At 41.9% G+C, this 22,061-nt stretch overlaps 1 protein-coding gene across 1 annotated transcript in view; it reads left to right on the forward strand.

The window, feature by feature from the left end:
- The window catches only part of DMBX1 (diencephalon/mesencephalon homeobox 1), a 37,795-nt gene extending 16,107 nt beyond the window's left edge, over positions 1-21,688 (forward strand). The window contains exons 2-5 of the mRNA XM_083619333.1: positions 10,168-10,334; positions 11,691-11,869; positions 14,048-14,402; positions 16,929-21,688. Of these exons, the coding sequence (XP_083475459.1) occupies positions 10,181-10,334; positions 11,691-11,869; positions 14,048-14,402; positions 16,929-17,329 (1,089 nt within the window). The 5' untranslated portion in view covers positions 10,168-10,180 and the 3' untranslated portion in view covers positions 17,330-21,688. The remainder of the gene's footprint in view (positions 1-10,167; positions 10,335-11,690; positions 11,870-14,047; positions 14,403-16,928) is intronic.
- Positions 21,689-22,061: the final 373 nt, after the last annotated feature.

The following is a 22,061-nucleotide window of genomic DNA, read 5'->3' on the forward strand; positions in this document are numbered from 1 at the left end:
GAGGTACCACTGTACTATATTTTGATTTGGCTATTATTTATTTATTTAGTTGTTTACAGATCCTCTCTGTTGGTATATTTGATCCTGTTTTCACCACAGTTGAAGTTTCGTGAGTCTTCTTTAAAAGTGCTTTGGAAATTGGCATTTGTCTAGGTTAATGTGTATAAGATTGCAGCTTCATTCACTACCATATGCGATGTCACATAATTGTGATAAATAAAGGGGCAACTTGTTTCTCCAATGTCTGTGTCTTTTTTTCTGAATATATGTTTTAAATCTGATACATCTGCTCACATTTTAAATTTATAAAACATAAACTTTTTTGTTTTGTTTTTGGTGCATGTTAGAAATGAGGAAAAATTCAGTCTGGTAATTTGGACTTCCAGAAACAATATGGGAATTGTCACAAACCTACCTTGCAAATTCTACACTTCTCTGAATTTTATGATACAGTTTTCAGATTTTTTTTTTAAGTGTACAAATTGCACACTTTAGAGAAAATTACATGCAAAAAAGCATAATGAAAAATGCACACTAAATTCTGATGAAATTTTGTGAGGACTTTGAAAACAAACAAGTATCAATTCACACACTGATGCAGTAATATGCTGAACCGAATGTAATACTGGGGAAAATGAGAAAAATTTAAATTGACAGAACAATTAAAATGAATTGTATATGTGCATACTGGAAAGCTAATTTAACACTAAAAATTCCAAGAGCAGCACAACATCCCACAAGTATTACCGCCTGCTATCTCTGAAATGTTTTCCCCTTTATTTTATTTTAAAAATAAATAAATATTTGCATTCCCCTGTTGTTCAAATCTGGGGCTGAACTGCCCATCCAGACCTGTTTGCATAATAACCCACAAGGAGGTTATAGGCTCAGCACAAGTATACACCATTATCCATTATATTGTGCTCCTGGCATGGGGGCTGCAGGTGTAGCATGCTAAATTCAGACATGCAATCATTTACAGCACTTTTTATATGCATGAATAGTAGCTCCCTGTGGGATAATTTGTGCCGACACTCAACAGGGCTTCAGACAAGAACCCGTTTGCTTGACATGGGTTGGCTAGGGAACTCTTCACAGTACTGACATGATCTGCACCCCCCAGAATAATGTGTGGATCAGAACACAGATGCCATTCAGAATTTGCACTTCTCCAAATTTTGTGATGCAGTTCTTGGCTCAGAAAAAGGTATCAAAGTGCATTTAAAATGTGCATTTTTGAGACATATGCATATATATATATGCATATCTTGTGAGGAAGCATGTTCAAAGATGTATATTTAAATATATACTGAATGTGGATTTTTATGCAGATTAATGTGAAAGCAGGATGGAGTGGGCTTATGAATGAACACATCCCTAGTTGAAAATAGAGATGCTTTTTCTATTTCTACTACCCCATTCAGTTTTAAAATAATGAGTTTAAAAGCCTTGAAAAATGAAGGAAAAAAAAAGGACCGGAAGTTAGATCAGATAATGAAACACTATGATAGTATTGTTGAAATGTTCAGTCACTTTTAACAATCTGATGTTTCATGATGGTTTTCAAATGCAGTGTGTTTCATTCAGCGATCAACTGTATGCAGCTCCACAAGTCAGATTTAAGGAGAACCACCTCCAGGGTCGAGGGCATCACTAGGAAGCAGGTTTGAGCACCTCCCCCCTTTCTCATTTAAGAAATTAAAACCCTGACAATGTGCTGATGATATGGCAGTGTAACCAGAGAATGGTGTTCACTACTTTTAACAGAAGCTTTCTGTAAGCATTTGCACTGGCCCAAGCAGAAATGTTCTTAAGGCAGACTATACATTAGAACTGAAAAATGACACTTCGGCAAAGGAACAGTAGCAATAAATCCTTGTTGCCTTAGAAGTTGTCAAATTGAAATGACAATCTTATGAAATGCTAAAAAACACACTTATGAAACACCCTTTCCTGAAAAAAATCCAACATTAAGGCCACATAACCAAAGCCATTTAGAATAAAATATCACCGAAAGATTAGAATACAATGTCAGCAAAATTCTGTACATAGTTTTCTATCAATGGTTACAATCCTATACCAGTTCCCTGAGATTCGACCCCATTGGTATCAATGGGATTTCCTTCTGAGTAGACATGGATTATGGTGATAGTCTCATTTAAAGCTCATTTATGTTGGAGAGTTTAGAATTCAAATCTACTGAGATATATAGTTTTCAGTAATACACCCACACACCCACACACATTAAGGCTTAAACCCATTGCAGGTTAAATATCCTGGTGCCTTTGTTTTTTTCATTTCAACTTTATTTAGATCTTTTAAAGGAAATCTTTTGAACCCTGATTTATTGTACATAGAGAGTCAAAAGCTTTTTGGATGAATCTGAGAGAAAGTTGCAGCATTTCGTTTATATCCCCATCAATTATAAAAAGGGAATGTTTCCATAGATTTCAAGTGTCCTCTCAGGAACAACAACATTGATTTAGGGCTCAGAATTCATTTATTTTTATGGGAATTTTGGAGCCTTTGGACCTGAAAGGTTCAAGAAATACAGGGAGGAAATGAGGGAAAACATCTTGCAGAAATCATTTATTTAGAGCCCTCCTAGATATGTAAGGGACTGTCACTACATTGTTATGAACTGCAGCCATCCCTGGACAGAATATGTTTTTCTCATAAAGGTGGGTGGAATAATACATTAAGAGGAAACGGGTATTTATATAGTGCTCATGTTGGGGATTAGGATTCATGCTTTGCTGTGAAGTAGAATTCATGCCTACCTACCCTCCTGACAAATTAGACAATGTAATCAAGAAAGGCAAATGCAAAGAAGGGAACATGGTGAGACGCTGCCAGAGGTACCTCCACTGTGGTCAGCAACCTGAAATTCATGGGCCAAATCCGATCCATAGGTGAGTGGACTTTGACTGCTACTGCTGTTTTGATAGCTTGGCAAAAAGAACCTATTCTAGTCAAACAACAAAAGGAGTTGGAAGCTCCCTGCAGAATTTTCACCCCCTGAGGGGGAAAAAAGGTTACCTACTTATACAGCCTCTGCTCTTATGTATCCATCTCCAGAACTTTCTTCATCCTAAGGCACAAGGGTAATAGGAGCTGTTGTTGTTGTTGTCCTATGATATGGGTGGGGAGCTTGTGGAATTCCAGTAGGAGTCCGAGAGATGTGTTGGTGGAGGCTGAGACACAACTGGAAGAAGTTAAGTAACATGGAGAACAGTGGCCATGGTGGTAGGAGGGGAGTTGGGCACACACAAGAGGTGGGATCATGTGTTATAAGAGGGCCAGCACACAGAGAACAGTTGTCTATAGGAAGGGCTGTTAGAGGCAGCAGTGGAGGGCATGCTGGAGCAGAGCTGCACACTTGACCTCTGTTCATCTGCAGCTTGCTGAGGCAGAGAGGGGAAGGGGCACAGAGGGGAGGGGAGTGTGCTGTAAGAGCCCCACCTGAGCCAACCCTCATTGCTGCTGTGTCCCTCCTGCTCTCCATCCCACTATGCTGCAGTGACTCAGCCAGATGGAGGTCCAGTAAGCAGTGAAACCTCAGCATGCCATCTACGGATGGTCCTCTGTTTGAAGGAGCCTTCTATCTGAAAGGTTGGGTTTTGTACTTCATAATAATTGGCTTTATATAAGCATATTGAGAAATAATTGTGCTCTCTCAAAAATGGAAAGGAGGGGAAGTTGACCACTTCCTAAATAATACCTCTAGTTTTAATTTATATTTTTTTAACTGTAGCTACATCTGTATTAAGGGACGCGGGTGGCGCTGTCGGTTAAACCACAGAGCCTAGGATTTTCCGATCAGAAGGTCAGCGGTTTGAATCCCCACGACGGGGTGAGCTCCCGTTGCTCGGTCGTTGCTCCTGCCAACCTAGCAGTTCGAAAGCACGTCAAAGTGCAAGTAGATAAATAGGTACCGCTCCGGCGGGAAGGTAAACGGCGTTTCCGTGAGCTGCTCTGGCTCGCCAGAAGTGGCTTAGTTATGCTGGCCACATGACCTGGAAGCTGTACGCCGGCTCCCTCAGCCAGTAAAACGAGATGAGTGCCGCAACCCCAGAGTCGGTTGCGACTGGACCTAATGGTCAGGGGTCCCTTTACCTTTACCTATATCTGTATTGTCCCTGTTATACCTAATTGCAAATTCAAATGTATCCCTATCATGTTTTATGACTTCCTTAATTTTGTATGTGGGCTGGAACTGGTCTGTGACCGAAATAATAAAATTCATTCATACCTCTAGTCTGGTGGTAAATGCAGGGATGCAGCTCCCTAGCTGCACACAATGTGAATCACAAAGGGATTTATCAGAATTGGTGGTATGTCACACACGTGTGTGGCATGCAGGAGTTTGTGGAAAGGTTAGACTTGGGAGTGTTGTGTGTCTGAACTAGAAGAAGTTTGATATGTGGGTCATGTGTACTCAACTGGTCTTTTGGGTGCATGTGCCAAACATTGTGGTTTCAATGATCTGAATATCAAACTGGAGACTTATACAAAAGAAAACATGGAAGGACTACTGGTGAATACAAACAATGTCAAGAACACACAGACCTGGATCCAGAGGAAGGCCTTTTTCACTTGTGGACTGTTTTCTGATGTCGCAAAAGAGCACTGCTTGAAAAATATACTCCCTAAATCCAGAGAAGCTCTTTTATTTGTACAAGGCTTTCAACATGCATATTTTAACTGACTGGAATCAGCACCAGCTCCAGGATAGAGGGGAGCTCTTGTCAGGGTGCAAAAACAGCAGCATTTGCCATCATAGTTTTGCTCATGATACAGTGCCCCAGAAGTCCCACCATTCTGTAGCATTGTGTGTAAAAAAATCATTCTGACTGCTATGGTTCTTCAGGACAAAATGTGATCGCGTTTCTGGGGCATTGCATTTTGGAAAAAATAAGATGGATGCAGCTGTGGTTGTTGGGACTTGCAGTGGAAGCTTTAGGAGGTACCGCTATTGACAGTGAGTCACAGCAGGCGTCAGGACCGACAGCAGTGACTCAGGACTGACTGGAACCTGTATCTTCTGGAAGGCTGCATCTTCCTTCTTCACTGTGGTTCTGTAAAAAATAAACATGCTGCACCGCGAGATGCCTTTTGCTAGTGCTTGTGCAAGAGTTGATGGAGCAGCACCAATATATTTCCACTCACAGTTCTTTGGATCCCAAGTCATACTTAGGAAATACTCAGGCAATATGGTGCACGGTTTTAATTGCTCCTAGCACAGAATATGGGAGCACCGGAAAGGATGCTGCACATCAAAGGAAGATAAAGACAAAGAAACAGCAGGTGCAGGGTTTAGGTTGACATCCCCCTCTGCCTGGAAGGGCTTTCTGTAGGGTTGCAGGTGGCTGCAGGTGGAAGAAAGGAGAGGAAATCTTCCCATTAACTTCCTTAACCTAACATAGCTTAGGATGCAAACTAATGGCTTCAGGTTTCGGATCAGCAAAGATCTAAAACCTGGCGAGCAGAGCAAGGCAGATGAGAAAACTACAGAAAGGATAACAAAATGAGTGAAGAGCAATGAGTAATTGACTGATCAATGCTAACCACCGAAGGATCTCATCGGGGTCACTCCTGGGCCCAGCCCTTTTCAATATTACCCAACATTAATTTCTGAAGTAAGAACTCAGTTCTGTTCTGCATTAGCCTGAGGCCAGAGTGGGAAGCTGTCTAGGCTTATGCTCTAAAGTATACTAAGCGGAAATGCTTCAGAAGAAGGCTGCAGAAATTATAATGGAGTAGAAGATGTAATGTGAGAGGGGAAGTAAAATTGGTATGTTAATTAACCTGATGACTCTCTATTTAAAATGCTGCAAACAACAATAAAAGATGGATAACAACCATTTCCAATAGGGCAATGGATAAAAAACCCAGGAATGGGTATAGAAATGATTTTTTCCCCCTACTTCCCCATTAGTGCTTTCATCAAGCGCTTTGATGACGTTGAGTTCGTGCTTTATCCTCTTGAGAACTTTTCCTTGATTCATTCGGTGCTACAGTTCAACTAGCTTCCTACCAATGCTGGGAGGATGTGATTGGAGCAATTCTGTCATTTCAGTTGCTTGATTTTGGACATTTTCCTTGGTTAATGTCCATAAAAACCTGTATTGGAGAATCAGAGATGACACTGTAGCAGGAGTATCATACAAATTTTGTCAAGAGCATATGAAAATGAGCCTAAATGCCTGCAATAAAAAAGCAACAACAACAACAACTAACAATTCAGAGGAGTTTTATTTTTATTGCAAAAATTAGATTCCTTTTTAGAGTCTGATATTCATGATCAAGGACAGCAAATCAGGGTGTCAAATATTGGCAGGAAGTGACTTTTCACAGAGCAAACTCCTAGTGAAGTGTACAGGTCTTAGTAGAAAAAAAGGGACAGTTTTGTTCTTGAATTTTTGGATTCAGCTCCTGGTCCTGTCGTTTAACATCACAGTATTGAGGCTAATCTCACTTGCATCAATTGCAGATGCTTCCATTTCCTATTAATTTTGCTTTCACAAACTTCCCTCTAATTCTCACCCTCTTCAAATCTTCAGCAAAGAGCATTATGGGAGTTGCAACTGTTATTAATAGGAGAGGTGAAAGTTCAATTCCCCATCGTAGTAAGGACAACTTAAGATATGCTCTTTTCACTGCACAGTGTTAATTTATATAATATACCACCTAATCAAACTCTGCTGTTTATTCTCCAATTGGCTGCAGCATTACCAATGCCCTCCAGCCACTGAACGACATAAAAGATGCATTTGCAGATTTTGAAAATTAAAGCCATCTATACAGCCAGTGGGGAAGATCAGCTTATTTGGTTGCTTAATGAAATATAAAGATTATTTTAACCAATGTAAGCACAATTCGACAGCTTGCAAAACACTGCTGCAGCTTGACAAATGGCCTCCACCATTTACAAAAGAAAATTGCTGCATAGTGTCTTTTAAATATTTAATTTATTCCATTTGGAGCATGCAGGGAGGCAAATGGGAAGTTAACTGTGATTCTGTGAGCCTACAAAGAATGGATCTAAGAAGTTGTTCATTCTTAAATTCAGGTTAGAGATAACAGGAATATTTTAGTACTCTTCTCCACAGAGGTGCTATTAAAAGCAGGAACTACACTAGTTATAAAACCAAATTGGGTAGATGTATGGAGAGATTTTTTGATTTACAGTATGATGTTTCCATCACAGCCTATTTGTCAGGAATAGATTTTTGTATGTATTTTTGTACCGATCTCATGGATTTTCTAGTTCAGACCTTCAAGAGTCAAGTTTCTCAGACTCAAATCATCCTGGAAAGATGAGCATTCGTTCAGTCCCCTCCTTAAAAACTCAAATGTAATTTCTTATGCAATCTGGTCCACTCATAAATATTTCTTCATAACTAACAAATTTTGTACTCTGGAATTACTCACCTACCTATTTCAAGTCTTGTTCTGTCAGCTGCATTCCTCCTGTTCCAGCAACAAAAATACAGATTTGGTTGGGCAAGTTCTAATGAATAAATCCACACTGTCTTCTAGTAATCGAAAGGTTTTTTTCCTTGTAACTTTCTAGTGGTAGGTCACTCCTTTCCTGGGTCTGAACACCCAAACAGTGTATATTCTTCAATAGTTTGTGTGGGTTCAATTAGCTTTGCTTTTCGGTGTATTTACTTTGTGTTGACTACCCTTTCCCATACATGAGTTTTGTTGTTGTTGTTAATCTTGCCTTTTTACATTCAGCTGGGGTTTCACACCATTGTTTCTTCCATCATTTCCCAAAGATACTTACTGTAAGATTTTGTGATCTCTGATCAGCATATGTGGATTTGTGCCACACCCTTGTCAGGGGCCGACTTTGGTCTTTCAAATTTCAGCTGCACCCTGTGTGAGCCCAAAATCTAGCACTCTCCCACCTACCACCTTCTGTTCTGCTCAATTCACCATATCTGCAACACCCTGTGACACCCTCTAGGCTCAGCGCCCAGTGTGGCGGTACTGGTCACACTGCCCTAAATCTGCCTCTGCCCAAATGATTCATTTTATTTAACTAGGTAGTATACTTCATCTCATGCAACTCAGGGTGGCTTGCATGAGTGTGTTTCATGGGCAGTCTCCCATCCAGGCTCTGACCAGACCAAAGCCTGCATTCCTTCAGCTAAGCTTGAGATGGAGCATAAGAATCAGGTGGTTTTCAACATGCTTTGAAGCCAAGTTATTTATAGCCACCTGATACATCCACTTGTTTGGAAATGCTAGATGGAAATATTTTCACAAACAAACTACAGTGTTGGACATTCTGAGTTGGATTTGCACCCAGAACAGAATTCCCTTGATTTGATATTTGCTTAAAATTGGCAGCTAGGAAACTATTAGAGAGCTCACATCCTGCTGAAGGAACCTTGTATTTTAATTTAATTGTTATCATTCACAGTTGGAGGCATATCTTTGTGATAAACTTTCATCTTATCCAGGTTAAGCCAAGACATTTTTCTGCCTGAGGCAAAGGACAAGAAGGTGCCTTTCCTCATTCCATGTATCAAAACCAAATAAGGTGGCATTTGAATCTATCTTACTGTAGCACTGGCAAAGGCATAGCATCCTCCACTACACTTGAGGGAAGATACAGGGCAAGTAGCACACAAAGCTCTTCCGTCTCCCCACCCTTCAGCATATGCCACCTGTAGCAACGGTCTCCTTCTGCCTAATAGTGGGGCTGGCCCTGCATTTTGTCTCCTGAGCCAACACATGACTGAGAGCTTCACTTGCTTGTACTTCATCCTTCTCCCATGGGTGTTTGGATAAACTACACATGTAACCGCTTATTACTATTGTGTGCTAAAACTTCTTCTGCATGTGACTGATTTCCATGGGAATTATATATACTGCTTCACCACCTGCACACTGATTTGGAGTTGTTGGAATATATGTTTTGTTTCGTCAGTAAATTATGCTGGTAGCTGTGGTACATAGGTAGTCCGTATTCCATGGAATATTTAAGATTCTCTCTCTCCTAGAGTGTTTGTGTAACCAGCTTTGTTATTAAAGTTTTATCAAAATCTGTTCATTCATTTTGCAGGCATGCACATGCATGCACTTTCTGATACAGGAAGTACAGACTTGTCAACAGGCAATGTTACAAAATACCATACTGGGAATAAGATTTGGGTACTTAGCATCTATAGGAGAAAATAAAATAAAAGGGCAAACCACAGCACAGTTCACCAGAATGCTTCTGTTATGTGCAAATGGGATATTGTGCCATTATCACTGAAAAGGGACTTGCGGGAGGACCGTGGTTGAGGTCCACCTTGAATAACAGAGAACTACCCCTTTTCCCCCAATGTGGAAAGGCCCAAATTGTTGGGAAGAAAATTGTGAGAGCCAGGATTCAAAGAATAATGAGATTTCTAAGGCTAGAGGCAACCCATTTTCCTATGTTTGAAAGATGACTGGTTAGAAATGAAATATGCCATTCTCGCTTCTGGTGAAAACACTGAGGGAAAGGCAACTTTCTCTCCCAGCAGCCTGATGTACTTCCAGAGCTTTACATTAGTTCAGTCCACTTCTGTTCATACATTTGTCAAAGCTGTATGTCACAACAATGAGGGGAGGGGAATGCAGGTGTAAAAAAAAAAAAAAACTTCACAAGATCAGTTGCTTTTTTTGATAACCAGCTGTACACCTAGATAAAGCCATATTATGGTCACCAGCATCTTTGTAGCTAACCTGGAAAGGAGGTAGGGTGGGGCAGCAGCAAGATAGGGGCCACACCTGTGCACTGTCAATTTGGTACTCTGACTGCTGCACCTGCATGGACCCATCCTCACTTCCACCCATCCTCAGTCCCATCCAGGCAAGCAGTAGTGCCAGTTTCAGGGAAGATGGCTCTTTGGATACACTGGTAGGTCCACATGCACTTCTGTTACACCCCATGACCCTGTGAGCTAGGTTAGGCTACGAGACCACGACTGGTCCAAGGTATGGTTGAACAGGGATTAAAGCTGAAGCGAACATACCTTGGACTTGAGAAAAGTGAACCTGATGGATTTCCATGTGGAATTAAATTTTCACCTACATGATTAATGGTTTCACATCAAAGGTTGCCTTTGCATTAGTCGCACTAACAGTCTCCTCCTTCTCCTTCTCCTCTTTCTGTTGCTACAGGTCTTATGTCACCATGCAGCACTATGGAGTGAATGGCTATTCTCTTCATGCCATGAATTCTCTGAGTGCCATGTATAATCTTCACCAACAGGCAGCACAGCAAGCTCAGCATGCCCCAGACTACAGGCCGTCTGTGCATGCCCTGACGCTGGCAGAGAGACTGGCTGGTAAGAACAACTTATGGATCTTGTCTTTGCATTGGGATAGTGTACAGGATTATTACTGGGACATGGCTGAAATGACAGCTGAATTTTGAGAAGACCAAAGGGTTGGTAATCTTTAAAATCCCTGAAGATGAGCACAAATCCAAGGAAATGCAATAGTAGCTCAGTTGTGCAAAATGTCCTGGACTTTAGGTGAAGCCTCCAGAATAGTGAGTTAAGGTAACCAAACTGGAATTTTAATATTTTGCTTCATGCACTTATTTTCCACAAAGTTGCATATAGAATCCAATAAATATATAAAGGTGCTATACCAAATTTAGAAATTGCATCAAGCTACTCTGACTATAACATATGGCTGTACAGCAACCTGTCCTTTCAAATTCCAATACACTGCATTTGGACTTTGCTCTTGCCTGTAGGAGCTTCCAAATGGCAGATGGGGAAGGTGACTTTTGCAACTTCTCCCTCGCCCCTGCAGCCCCATGTCCCACACTCTGGAAGAATGTGGAAGAATGAGGGAGGATGGTATTGACATACATCACGTCTCCCCCATCTCCACCAGTGGGATCCCTCCAATGGATTAAAAGCCTTCCATGGTTAGAAGGAGATGATTATCTTCTACAGATGCTCAAAAAGTCAGAAACCACCAGAGGGAGAGTGCTCATGTGCTCAAATCCTGCTTGCTGGTTTCCCACAGACAACTGTTCAGTCCCTGTGAGAACAGGATGCTGACCTAGATGGGCCATTGGCCTGATCCATGTTCTGATGTCAGTGTTACTGGATTACAGCTCCCAGTGGCCTTCATCATTGGTCATACTGGCTAGGGCTGATGGGAGTTGGAGTCCAGCAGTGTTCTGAAGGTTGAAATACTGACCAATGGAAGCATCTCTGGAGGACAGTCATATCACTTCCTTAGGCCTCAGTTTCTTCAGTTGAATACAATAAAAACAAATAGCAGCTAGAGAACATTCAGAGTTTTGCTGCTATTTATGTAGATCAGGGATGGGGAACCTGTGGCCCCCCAGGACCTACCATCTCATGAGGTCCAACCACATGGAGAGGCCAATCTAAAGCTACCTCAAGCTGTACACTAGAAACCTCCCCATTTATTTAAGCCAGCGGTTCTCAACCTGTGGTCGCCAGATGTTGTTGGACTACAACTCCCATCATCCCTGAACTCTGGCCTTGCTAGGGGTGATGGGAGTTGTAGTTCAACAACATCTGGGGACTCACAGGTTGAGAAAGGCTGATTTAAGCTGCTTTGTTAGCTGCCCAAATGCTTTTCTTTATATGATGCACACAAATTACACTAATTAAATTGGCCACTTCTCTTGTCCTCCAACGGCTGTACGTTTCAAGACATCATTTTGGAGGCCCGTTATGGCTCCCAGCACCGCAAACAGAGGAGAAGCCGCACAGCTTTCACAGCCCAGCAGCTGGAAGCCCTGGAGAAAACTTTCCAGAAGACTCACTATCCAGATGTGGTGATGAGGGAGAGGTTGGCCATGTGTACCAATTTGCCAGAAGCCAGAGTTCAGGTACCCATAATGTTAACCATCTCATGTTAACCATCCTGGGTGAAGGTAGATGTGAAATTTTAAGTGCCTTGGAATGGTGTGCCTGGGTGTCGAAACCCATTTCTACCACACATATAAACATTTTACCTGACTTCACCCTTAGTCTCAGCCCAGATGTTGCTTCCCTTTGCATCATAAAAATGGTATGTCTTGTTTAGATATAATGAGTAGTGCATGCATATTTTCTCCCCGGTGTGTTTTTGTGATATGCAGAGCTATTCATTCAAAGGACATTGTAAAGTTTTAGATCCACAGCTACCACGGCATGGTTTCACAACCCTCTTCATGAGGCTGTGCATTCAGGCTCTGTGCATACAACCACACAAGATTGCTTTACTTCTCAATCCTGGCATCACCTGTGTGGCCACACCAACTGCACTTCCAAATGCATAGAGAACAGACAACTTTCCAAACTGTATTGTCACATGTCCTATTCAATTAATGCAGGCAGATGGTTGGTGGTGGTTAACCCATTGGGTGCTTGGGAGGTGAACTTATTTTGCTTTGTAAAAACAAAAATGGTGAAAACTTTACTGAACTATAAAATAAAAAGAACATAGCAGTTCAAGGGTTCATTGTCAGCCATTTCTGAACCATGAAGAGTTGGCTATTTCTAATGTAGCATTCTTTCAGATCATAGCTTTCATTGCTCATGAAAACCTCCACTAATCTGGTGCCTTTCAAATGGTTTGAACCACAGCTCCCATCAGGTCCAGCTAGCACAACTGTGCTGGCTGGGGCTGATGCTGCATGGACATAGCCAGGATTTTTGTTAGGGGGCAGAACCTCAGTTTGCTATGTATTTTTATTGATTTTTATTGGTTTAGGGGGACAGCTGTTCCCCCCCCCCAGCTACACCCATGGCTGATGAGCATTGTATCCCAAAGCATCTGGAGGGAACCAGATTGGCAAAAGCTGTTCTGAGGAACCATATGTCAAGGGCTGGCTCCCAAACCCCAGGAAACAGCTCTTGCTGGTTCAGATAGTATCTAATAACACATGGACCAATGGTACCAAATAGTATGGGAAACAGCCTTATTAGAAAAACTAACCAACAAACTGAAACTGACATGGGGACAAATGGAAGAAGACGCCTTCATCCCAGTATGGCTCCCCTTTGTCATATACACAGCCCAACAAGACAACGACAAGAATTCACCAACAGCATACAAATCAATATGGCTAACTTGATTCAAAAACACCCACCCACCCCACTCACAAATGAAAGCAAAGTTCATCACAGTCAGTCACAACCAACCAACCACACCCTAGGCCAACCCCAACCTTTCTCACCACTCAAAAACCCACAAGTGAATAGTAAAGAGAACCTGCACAAGCGACGCAGACACAAAACCCCATACGTACATTAAGTAAAACAGAAACATTGCCACCCGACTCCACCCCCACTCACTGTGGCCCCCTCCAATCCTTTCCCCCTTTTCTTCCTAATGTAACACTAATGTCTCAACAAATGAAACTGATCTGTAGAAAATGTAACTTGAAAAAAGACACATTGCACATACTTTTGTAAACCAATAAATCTTTAATAAAAAAATACGTTTAAAAAAAGAAATATGGTGTCTAATGACCAGAATCTAAACCCTGAAAAGTATTGCACTGTCAACACTCCTTAAGCCCAAGCAGTCTGGGCCAGTAGATTCCCAGACCTTAAAAGACACCACTGAGATTCAAAAGAAGGAAGAGATGGCTCCTTGAGCCTCTGCTTAACCACGTTAGACCACAGCAAGAAACCAAGATTTATTAAAAGATAATAAAGATAGTGTGTGTGTGCACGCGTGTGTGCATGTGCGCGTGCATACACCCACACCCATAGGAGAGTACAGTTAGAAAATACAATTAACAAATATAGTTGCGAATTAGAAAGCACAGTCAAAGATTAAAAGGTCTGGTTGGGAATTATAAACAGGGAGGGAAAAAACCAAAGCTATCCAAGGCAGTCCCTAGAATAGCAAATATGATCTCCCAGGTGAACAAAGATTGCCCACCAAGTGCAATGTCAGGTAGGGAACAAAACAGGAAATACCATGGAGAGAGGATACAGACTAAATAACACTGTTAGATTACACTGGTCTAATTTAAACCAATTTTCCGCTCCCTCTCCTTCTCTTCCAAACCAAGGTTTGGTTTAAAAACAGGCGAGCCAAGTTCCGAAAGAAGCAGCGCAGTCTGCAAAAGGAGCAGCTGCAGAAGCAGAAGGACTCTGAAGCCAACCACAGTGAGGGCAAAGCAGACACTCCCGTCCTAGAAACACAGACTCCGACTCCTGATGCAGACAAATCCATGAGCCTGCCCAGTGAAGTCAACGCAGAGCTCAACCTGACTCTCTCGGAGCAGTCAGCCAGCGAGTCGGCAGCTGAGGACCAGACAGACAGAGAGGAAGAATTCAAGATCTCGCTGGAGGAGAACAAAGCAGAAAAGAGCCCCGGAGCCGAAAACAAGGCACTGAGCAGCAAGAGAGCAAGCCCAAAAGCAGGTGAGGAAGGAAAGCAACATTCTCCTTTGTAGGAAGAGTTTTGATGTGAGCAGAGCCTAAGGATGGGTTCAGAAACAAAGACTTTTCTCTTGCCCACCAGATAATCTCAATAAGGCAAGGGTAGCCAATGTGATACTCTCTAGCTTCTGTGAACTACATCTCCCATCAGCCCCCAGCCAGTAGGGTCAAATATCATGGATAATAGGAGCTGTACTTCACAGCATTCGAAGGGCGCCATGTTGACTCCCTCTCTTTTAAAGGATCAATCTAGCACTTTCATTCCAGTCACTTAATGTGCAAAGAAAACATACACATCGCAAAAGGCAGGCTGTGCACAGGAACCTAAGCATTGAAAAGATTATGGTGCCCCCATATGTAATTCAAAATAAAAACAGTACGAAACCATAAAATAAAATTTTAAAACAAAAACAAAATAAAACATAGATTTGTTGCAGGTGTTGGCCAGGGATGATGGGAATTGTAGTCCAATCACAGTTCTACATTTTAAACATAAGGACATATGAAGAGCCCTATTGGGTCAAACCAAAGGCGTATCTCGTCAGGATCTTGCTCGCCCCAGTAACCAGCCAGATACCAATGAGAAGCCACAAAGCAGGACATGAGTGCATCAGGCCTCTTTCGCTGCTGTTCCCCAGCAACTGCTGTTTAGAAACATATTGCCTCTGGTCCTGGATGTAGTCATCATGACACTGACCCGGTTCACACATAACATTAAGGACTTAGTGGCAAAGCGTATTTCTGTTTACCATTTGCACTATTTCTCCAAAGTGCTTTACAATCACACTGGCTGCCAATATGCCACCTGGCCAAATTCAAGGCGTTGCTCTTAGTGCATAAAGCACTAAACAACCTAGGATCACCCTACCTAATGCCTTTCTCCATACATTCCTGCCCAGACATTGAAATATGCTAGAGAAGTGTTGCTAAAATGGCACTTGGCATACCAGCACCCAGACTGTGGAGTTTATTGCCTCTGCAAATTAGGCACAATCTGTATTGAGCTTTAGGTGCCAGCTTAAAACTTCTTTATTTATTTCTACAAGCTTACCTTGCCGTGACACATTGCTGTGTTCTTTGGATCTTTGCTTTTTACGTTTTTTCTCTTTTGACTGCATGTTGATTTTATGTACATCACTTTGAAAAGATATTTTTTATTTATTTAGCGGTATACAGACACTCATTTATAAATACATACATGTCTACAGTGTTGAGCCATCTTTTCTACATATATGATATGATACACCATGCTCAGCTGCAGACTTCACCCCCATGGTGAATACAATTCATTAGGGATTCATAGGCAGCTTCTGCTTGCAGTGAATAGGTAGGGTTAAAAAAAGAAAAATCACACAAGCCGTTTATCCTCGAGTATGTTCAATCCAGGCAGATCAGACAATTGCTACTTAAAAGCTTACTGCATAATGCATGCACTGTGCAAAGTTGACTGCATTATTAACCTAGTGTTACCATCTATCTGCTGCCACATGGTAATCTGAGGAAGGGGAGTGGTGATGGCAGGGAGCCTAGCTACATGGTGGGATGCTACCCTCAGGTGCCATGTGATAAGCCAATTGCTGGTTGTGTTGATCCAGCCAAAGTCTGAAAGTCAAGTAATTTTTTATTATTATTATTATTATTATTATTATTATTATTATTATTAATACCCCCGCCCATCCGGCTGGGTTTCCCCAGCCACTCTGGGTGGCTGCCAACAGATTAAAAACAGAATAAACTTCCCTTCAAATGTCTTCTAAAAGTCAGATAGTTGTTTATTTCCTTGACATTTGATGGGAGGGTGTTCCACAAGGCGGGTGCCACCACCGAGAAGGCCCTCTGCCTGATTCCCTGTAACCTCACATCTCATAGTGAGGGAACTGCCAGAGGGCCTTCGGAGCTGGACCTCAGTGTGGAGATGCTCCTTCACGTATACTAGGGCAGGGATGGGGAACATGTGGCCCTACAGATCCAGATGTTGTTGGACTCTGACCCTCATCATCTCCAGGCAGCATGACCAAGGATGATGGGAGTTGTAGTCCAAAAACATGTAGAGGGCCACAGGCTCCCTAACTTTGGTCCAGGACCAAGATCAAACAAAATGTTCCTTTCCTACAATTTGTCTTCAGATCTTCTCATCCCAATCTCTTGGCTTGCCAGTCCCTGGACATTCATGTCCCCATTTGAACAGTGTGTAAATGTGCATATGTAGGAAATGGGGGAAAGGAGTCCTTTTCCAACTGTTGGTGGGAAAGGCAAGGCAAGCGATTGGTGCTTCTTTCCCAACACTCACACTCCTTGCACTCTCTCTCTCTCTCTCTCTCTCTCTCTCTCTCTCTCTCTCTCTCACACACACACACACACCATTCTGTATCTTCCAAAGTTGCCCTGTGTTGCAACAAGCTGGATATAATACGTTTTGAACATCAAGAGAAACCGTTCTTTTCAGGTTTGTACTCTGTGCTGCTGATAATTTTGACTGACTTTCTTCTGCTGTGCTTAACAATGCAGATTCCCCCATCAATGCCACGGCCACGCCATCTTCCAGTAGCAGCATGTCTCAGACACACTCCTATTCCTCCTCGCCCCTCAGCCTCTTCCGCCTGCAAGAGCAGTTCCGCCAGCACATGGCAGCCACAAACAACTTGGTCCATTACTCCTCCTTCGAAATGGGGAGCCCTTCCACCATGCCTTATTTGGGCATGAATGTCAACATGGCACCCCTAAGCTCCCTGCACTGCCAGTCTTATTACCAGTCGCTCTCCCACGCCCAGCAGGTGTGGTCCTCTCCTATCCTGCAGGCTTCGTCCTCTCTTCCAAGCCTGAACAGTAAAACGACGAGTATTGAGAACCTTCGGCTGCGAGCAAAGCAACACGCTGCCTCTCTGGGCCTGGATACTTTACCAAACTGAGAGCCAGGCAGGGGGGTGGGAAATGGCAAGAACCCAACCAACAGATGACCCTAAGGAAGCGCACCATGCCTTTGCCACTGAATGGGTTTGTCTTTAACACACGGCACAGCTCTTGGCTCTGTCCCACGTCACATTGCTCCCACCAGTCCTGGGGGAAATGTTGACCCAAGTCTCCTATAGCTCTGGTTTCCACATCAGACGTTGCTACTGCCTATTTCCGTGGCCCATTTTAAAAATAATTATAACAACCCAGAGGAAGGAAAGATGTCTTAAAAATGTGAACTTGTCTTCAGAACTGTGAGTCAAACTATGTAATATTCAGAGAGATGCTTTAGATGGCGCTACGATAAATGTGATTGCTTTGTTTCTTTGCGGGACTGGGGAGCTTCATACTGTACATAGTTTATATGATGTTGAAAATGTTCCTTCACTTGTGTGTTAACGTCAGTGTTGCCTTATGCAGAATTGTGAAGCACCTCCCTTCCCTTTTCTTTTACATTTATACTTAGATAGTAGATAGAATCAACTCTATAATAATAATTATAATAATAATAATAATACAAAAAGCCAGCTGACCCAGGTGTGGTTTAACTGAAAGCTGTTCTGAGCCCCCAATGCCATGTTCTCCTTTAGTTCTTTTAAATTGCCCCATTTTATCAATGTCAGGTGATGGTTGCAACTTTGTCCTGGTTAAAGCACTTCCAGTAGGACAGTATCCAATTTCTAGATGAGTTCTTCAAATGAAATGAGAGGCATGAACACACTAGAATTTTTTGGATGAAGAGACATTTTCTGCCTGCTGAACTGTACACACTGACTGTGCCATTACAAGATTTCAGTGTGCCTGCATGTAAACTTTGATACTAATTTGGACAATGGAGAGCAATTAAAATGTGTGAATGTGCCATCTTCCACTGTTTTTCTTTATCAGTTGTACATTGCAAATCTTTGATAAACAGAGTGAAGGGTTAAAGAGAGATTTAGCAAAATAATTAAAGATGACCCCCATGCCAAATTATTTCTGGCTTTAGATGAAAAACTTGAGAAGGACTGAGATCTTCAAAAGCAGAAAACAAATTAATCAAAATGCATAACTAATATCCATGAACTGGTTTACCTGCAGCAAATGACCACAGGGGCAATTCATATCCTTCAGAGCTAAGAACTATGAAAGGATTTGATGTAAAGCTCAAACCAAAAGTGAAGGGACTGAATACTTGTTTCCAGGCAATGCAAGAACACAATCCATGGCTAAAGAAACCTGGCAAGGTCCCTCAAGCTCAACCTGTGTCAATTACATGGGGCATGTGGATACTCCTAGGGAAAACATGGAATGTGAGATCCAGTGTTATGAGTCAGTTGCCTGCAGCTGATGCACATGTTAACTGGATGGATTTATTCCAAAACACACATTAGGGCAATACATCTACTAGGCCAACCAAAATGTCACAAAGTAGCATGCAAAGTTAGGCTAGACGATAAGCAAAAGGGTGTGTGTGTGCAAAACGTTGGCTGATGTTGGAGCCATGGGGCTGGATTCAACCTACTGGCCCTGCCAGTAGAAGCCCATGCAAAGACTTCTGCCCTCCCCAGTGCAAGCCCCCAAATTGGCCCCAAAGGGATCAGGAGAACCCTGGGAACAGCATGCAGTAGGAGGAAAAGGCAGATAGTTCACTAGGCAAGCAGAAATGCTTATGCTAAGGGGGCACTCTTAGTGCTATGTTGAATTTTTTAATTCACACTCTTAATGTGGAAAAAGGTAGCGGTCATTCATATAAGGCTCTGCTGGGTGCTATGAAGGTTTGGGAAGAAGAAAAAACAGTAGTTGACCCAGCATTTTTGAAAAATATAAAATCCAACCGCTTAGCTATGCAGAATAAGGTCAGGATCTAGCTGTAGACAGGGTCAAAGTAACTTGTTAGGGAAGGGCTGTAGCTCAATGGTAGAGCTTTGCATGCAGATGGTCCCAGGCTTCATCCATGGCATCTCCAGCTAAGACTGGGAAAGACCTCTGTCTGAAATCCTGGAGAACCAATGCCAGTCAGTGTTGACAATCAGTAGCAGAGAGTGGTGTGGGGCACTGCCACTCACCTGCAAATGTACCAGCAGAACCAATCAGGCAGTGCATTTATACCATACTGACTTTGCCACCACCTCTGTTGTGGTGTGGAGCAGCAAGGTGAGAAACCACAGGTCAAGTAGGTACCACCCCACCCTACCCCACCATCCATTAAGGCTGATGATACGGAACTAAAAAGACCAATGGTCTGACCTGCACTGAGGCAGCTTCCTATGTCCTTCAACTGATCAACTTACAGCCTGTTAATTTTAGAATTCAGCTATCTGTTCTACAAAACCAAGAACCACAGACAGGTCCTTTCAGTAACCATGAATATTTGTCCCCTGACCATTTTTCTTTTTAAGTCAGTATCTCTTTACAACTAAAAAATAGTGCTTAAGAGAACTAGTTCAACAGTACATTGATAGCTTTTATAGTACACACACACACACACACCCAACAGATATAAAGATCAATAAAGACCTCAAGTTCACTTTTTAAAAAGCTGGTGATATATACAAAGGCGTTTCAAAGAATATTGTATCACTAAATAAAACTTTCAAATCTGACTTTTTGCACTAACTTTTCTCCCTAACAATTCACAACACAATTCCAGTGGAAAGGTCTTTGCTAAACTTAATTATAATATTTTTATCTTTAAAAAAGTTATTCTAGTGCCAATGGCTGAATAGTGGGGATACGTTATACAGAGTAACTGAAACTCATCTAGAATCATATCTGACCACCTTAACATTTCTATACAAAGTTGATTGGAGAGGTGCTTATGTGCACAGACAGACCATCATTTTTGGTTTGGGAAAATCAAAACCTTATCCCTGCCATTCATTACTATTACTGGGTTCTGAAGACAGACAGGAATGCCTTCCAAGATGGGTGAAGCATTGATTGTGGCTGTAATGTTATGAGTCTGGTCTCCCAAAACTGGAAGCTTTGCTCTTACTGGGTGCTCCTGATTTTAAAAAGCACGTCTCTTATTTCAAGATATTGTAGTTTAGACCTCATACCTTATTTAAACTTTGAGATAGCAGCCTTATTTAAACAAATGAGGACAGAAAAGCAGAAGCTTTTTAAAAAAAACAACCCTGAAAGTATGTTTCTTAAAAAGCTTAGTAGAAGTAATTAACAGTGCAGTCTTATGCATGTTCTCTAGGAAGTAAGTCACATTGCTTTAAATGAGGCTTACTCCTTTGTAAGTATGCTTAGGCTTGCAACCTAAATTAACAATCTACGGATTGAGGGTGGTATACAACTATAATAAATAAATAATAAATAAATAAAAGCAATTATCAGGGAGCTTGAAAATCTACTCTCACTCAATTTCAGAGATGTCAGTGTTGACTAGGAGCAGTGCATCCTGTTTTGCCGCTTAAAGCTACTGGACTACAGTTTCCATCATCCATGACCATTGGCTATGATGGCAGAGACTGATGGGATTTGGAGTCCAACAGCATCTAGAGAGCCACGGGTTCTGTGTTCCAGATCTAGATTGTGTTTCAGCTTGTTTCTAGAGTTTAGAGTAAAATGGAAAAAGTAGTCCCATTTCCCTCTCATCTGGCTCTCTTTCTCCCAATAGTAGTCTCATCCAATTTCCACCACAGTATTCAAATTCTTTGGGGGTGAGGGGAGAGTTTCATATGTGCATATAGGAAGTTCACAATTCAGTCAAATAACTTAAAAAGAAAGTTATGAACATTCCAAGATGACAATGACTTGTCTCAGAAATGAAACAAGCATTGCTTTTTTCCCTGTTTCATTCCTTTCGAGGGTAAATAAGTGGACGTGATCGCACATTTCCATGAGGACAGTTCATTATCTGCACCTCCCCCTTATAAATACTGCAATGAACGTACTAATTTCTTGTAAAAAGGCCCAAACTCTACAGCTGGTTTAGCTATAAACCAAGAAAGGAATGTACATGTGAATTTATTTATATGCTCATTCTTCTCCCTTGCATTGTCTCAAATCCCTTCACCTTGACCTTGAAATATTTATTCTGTAAAATCTGCATGAACTCACAAGAATGTTCTAAAATGAGTTTACCATTCCACCCACTATGAGTGCCATATTGTCTGGTATTTCCTACTCGAAAGTGTCATAAAACATATCACAAGAAAACACAAGCTAGGTTTATGATTTACCTATTGTATTTTGCACAAAATTGTAGGATATTGATCTTTAAAAACAAAGATTGTGCTTCAAGAAAATGCTGCAAAATTATTTACAGTGCAATCTGTACATCTGGGGCCCCCAGCGTGGCAGCTGTGGGCACCATAATGCTCTCAGACTAAGGTTACCAGACGTCCCTGTTTCCCGGGGACAGTCCCCGGATTTACAAATCAGTCCCCTGACAAAATCCCATCATTCCTATTGAAATTGAAAAGTGTCCCCAGATTCATTGAAAAAAATCTGGTAACCTTATCTCAGACATCCTCCTTGCCTACCCACCAACGCTTTCTGCTCCTCCCATTTTAAAAAAGGAAAAAATATTTTTGCTGAGAGTGAGTTTCTTGTTGGGGTGGCCCTGCATTTTTAAAATGTTTGTTTTGTTTTGTGAGTCTGTAGGTCTTTTATCTGTCTTTTTGGAGGGGGAGTTCTGAGCTTGTCATTTTGTGGTATGCCCAACAGCAGATTCTTAGATTGCCAAAAGTGTCC

Source organism: Podarcis filfolensis, assembly GCF_964270895.1.
Source record: "Podarcis filfolensis genome assembly, chromosome: 6".
NCBI classification, from domain to species: Eukaryota; Metazoa; Chordata; class Lepidosauria; order Squamata; family Lacertidae; genus Podarcis; species Podarcis filfolensis.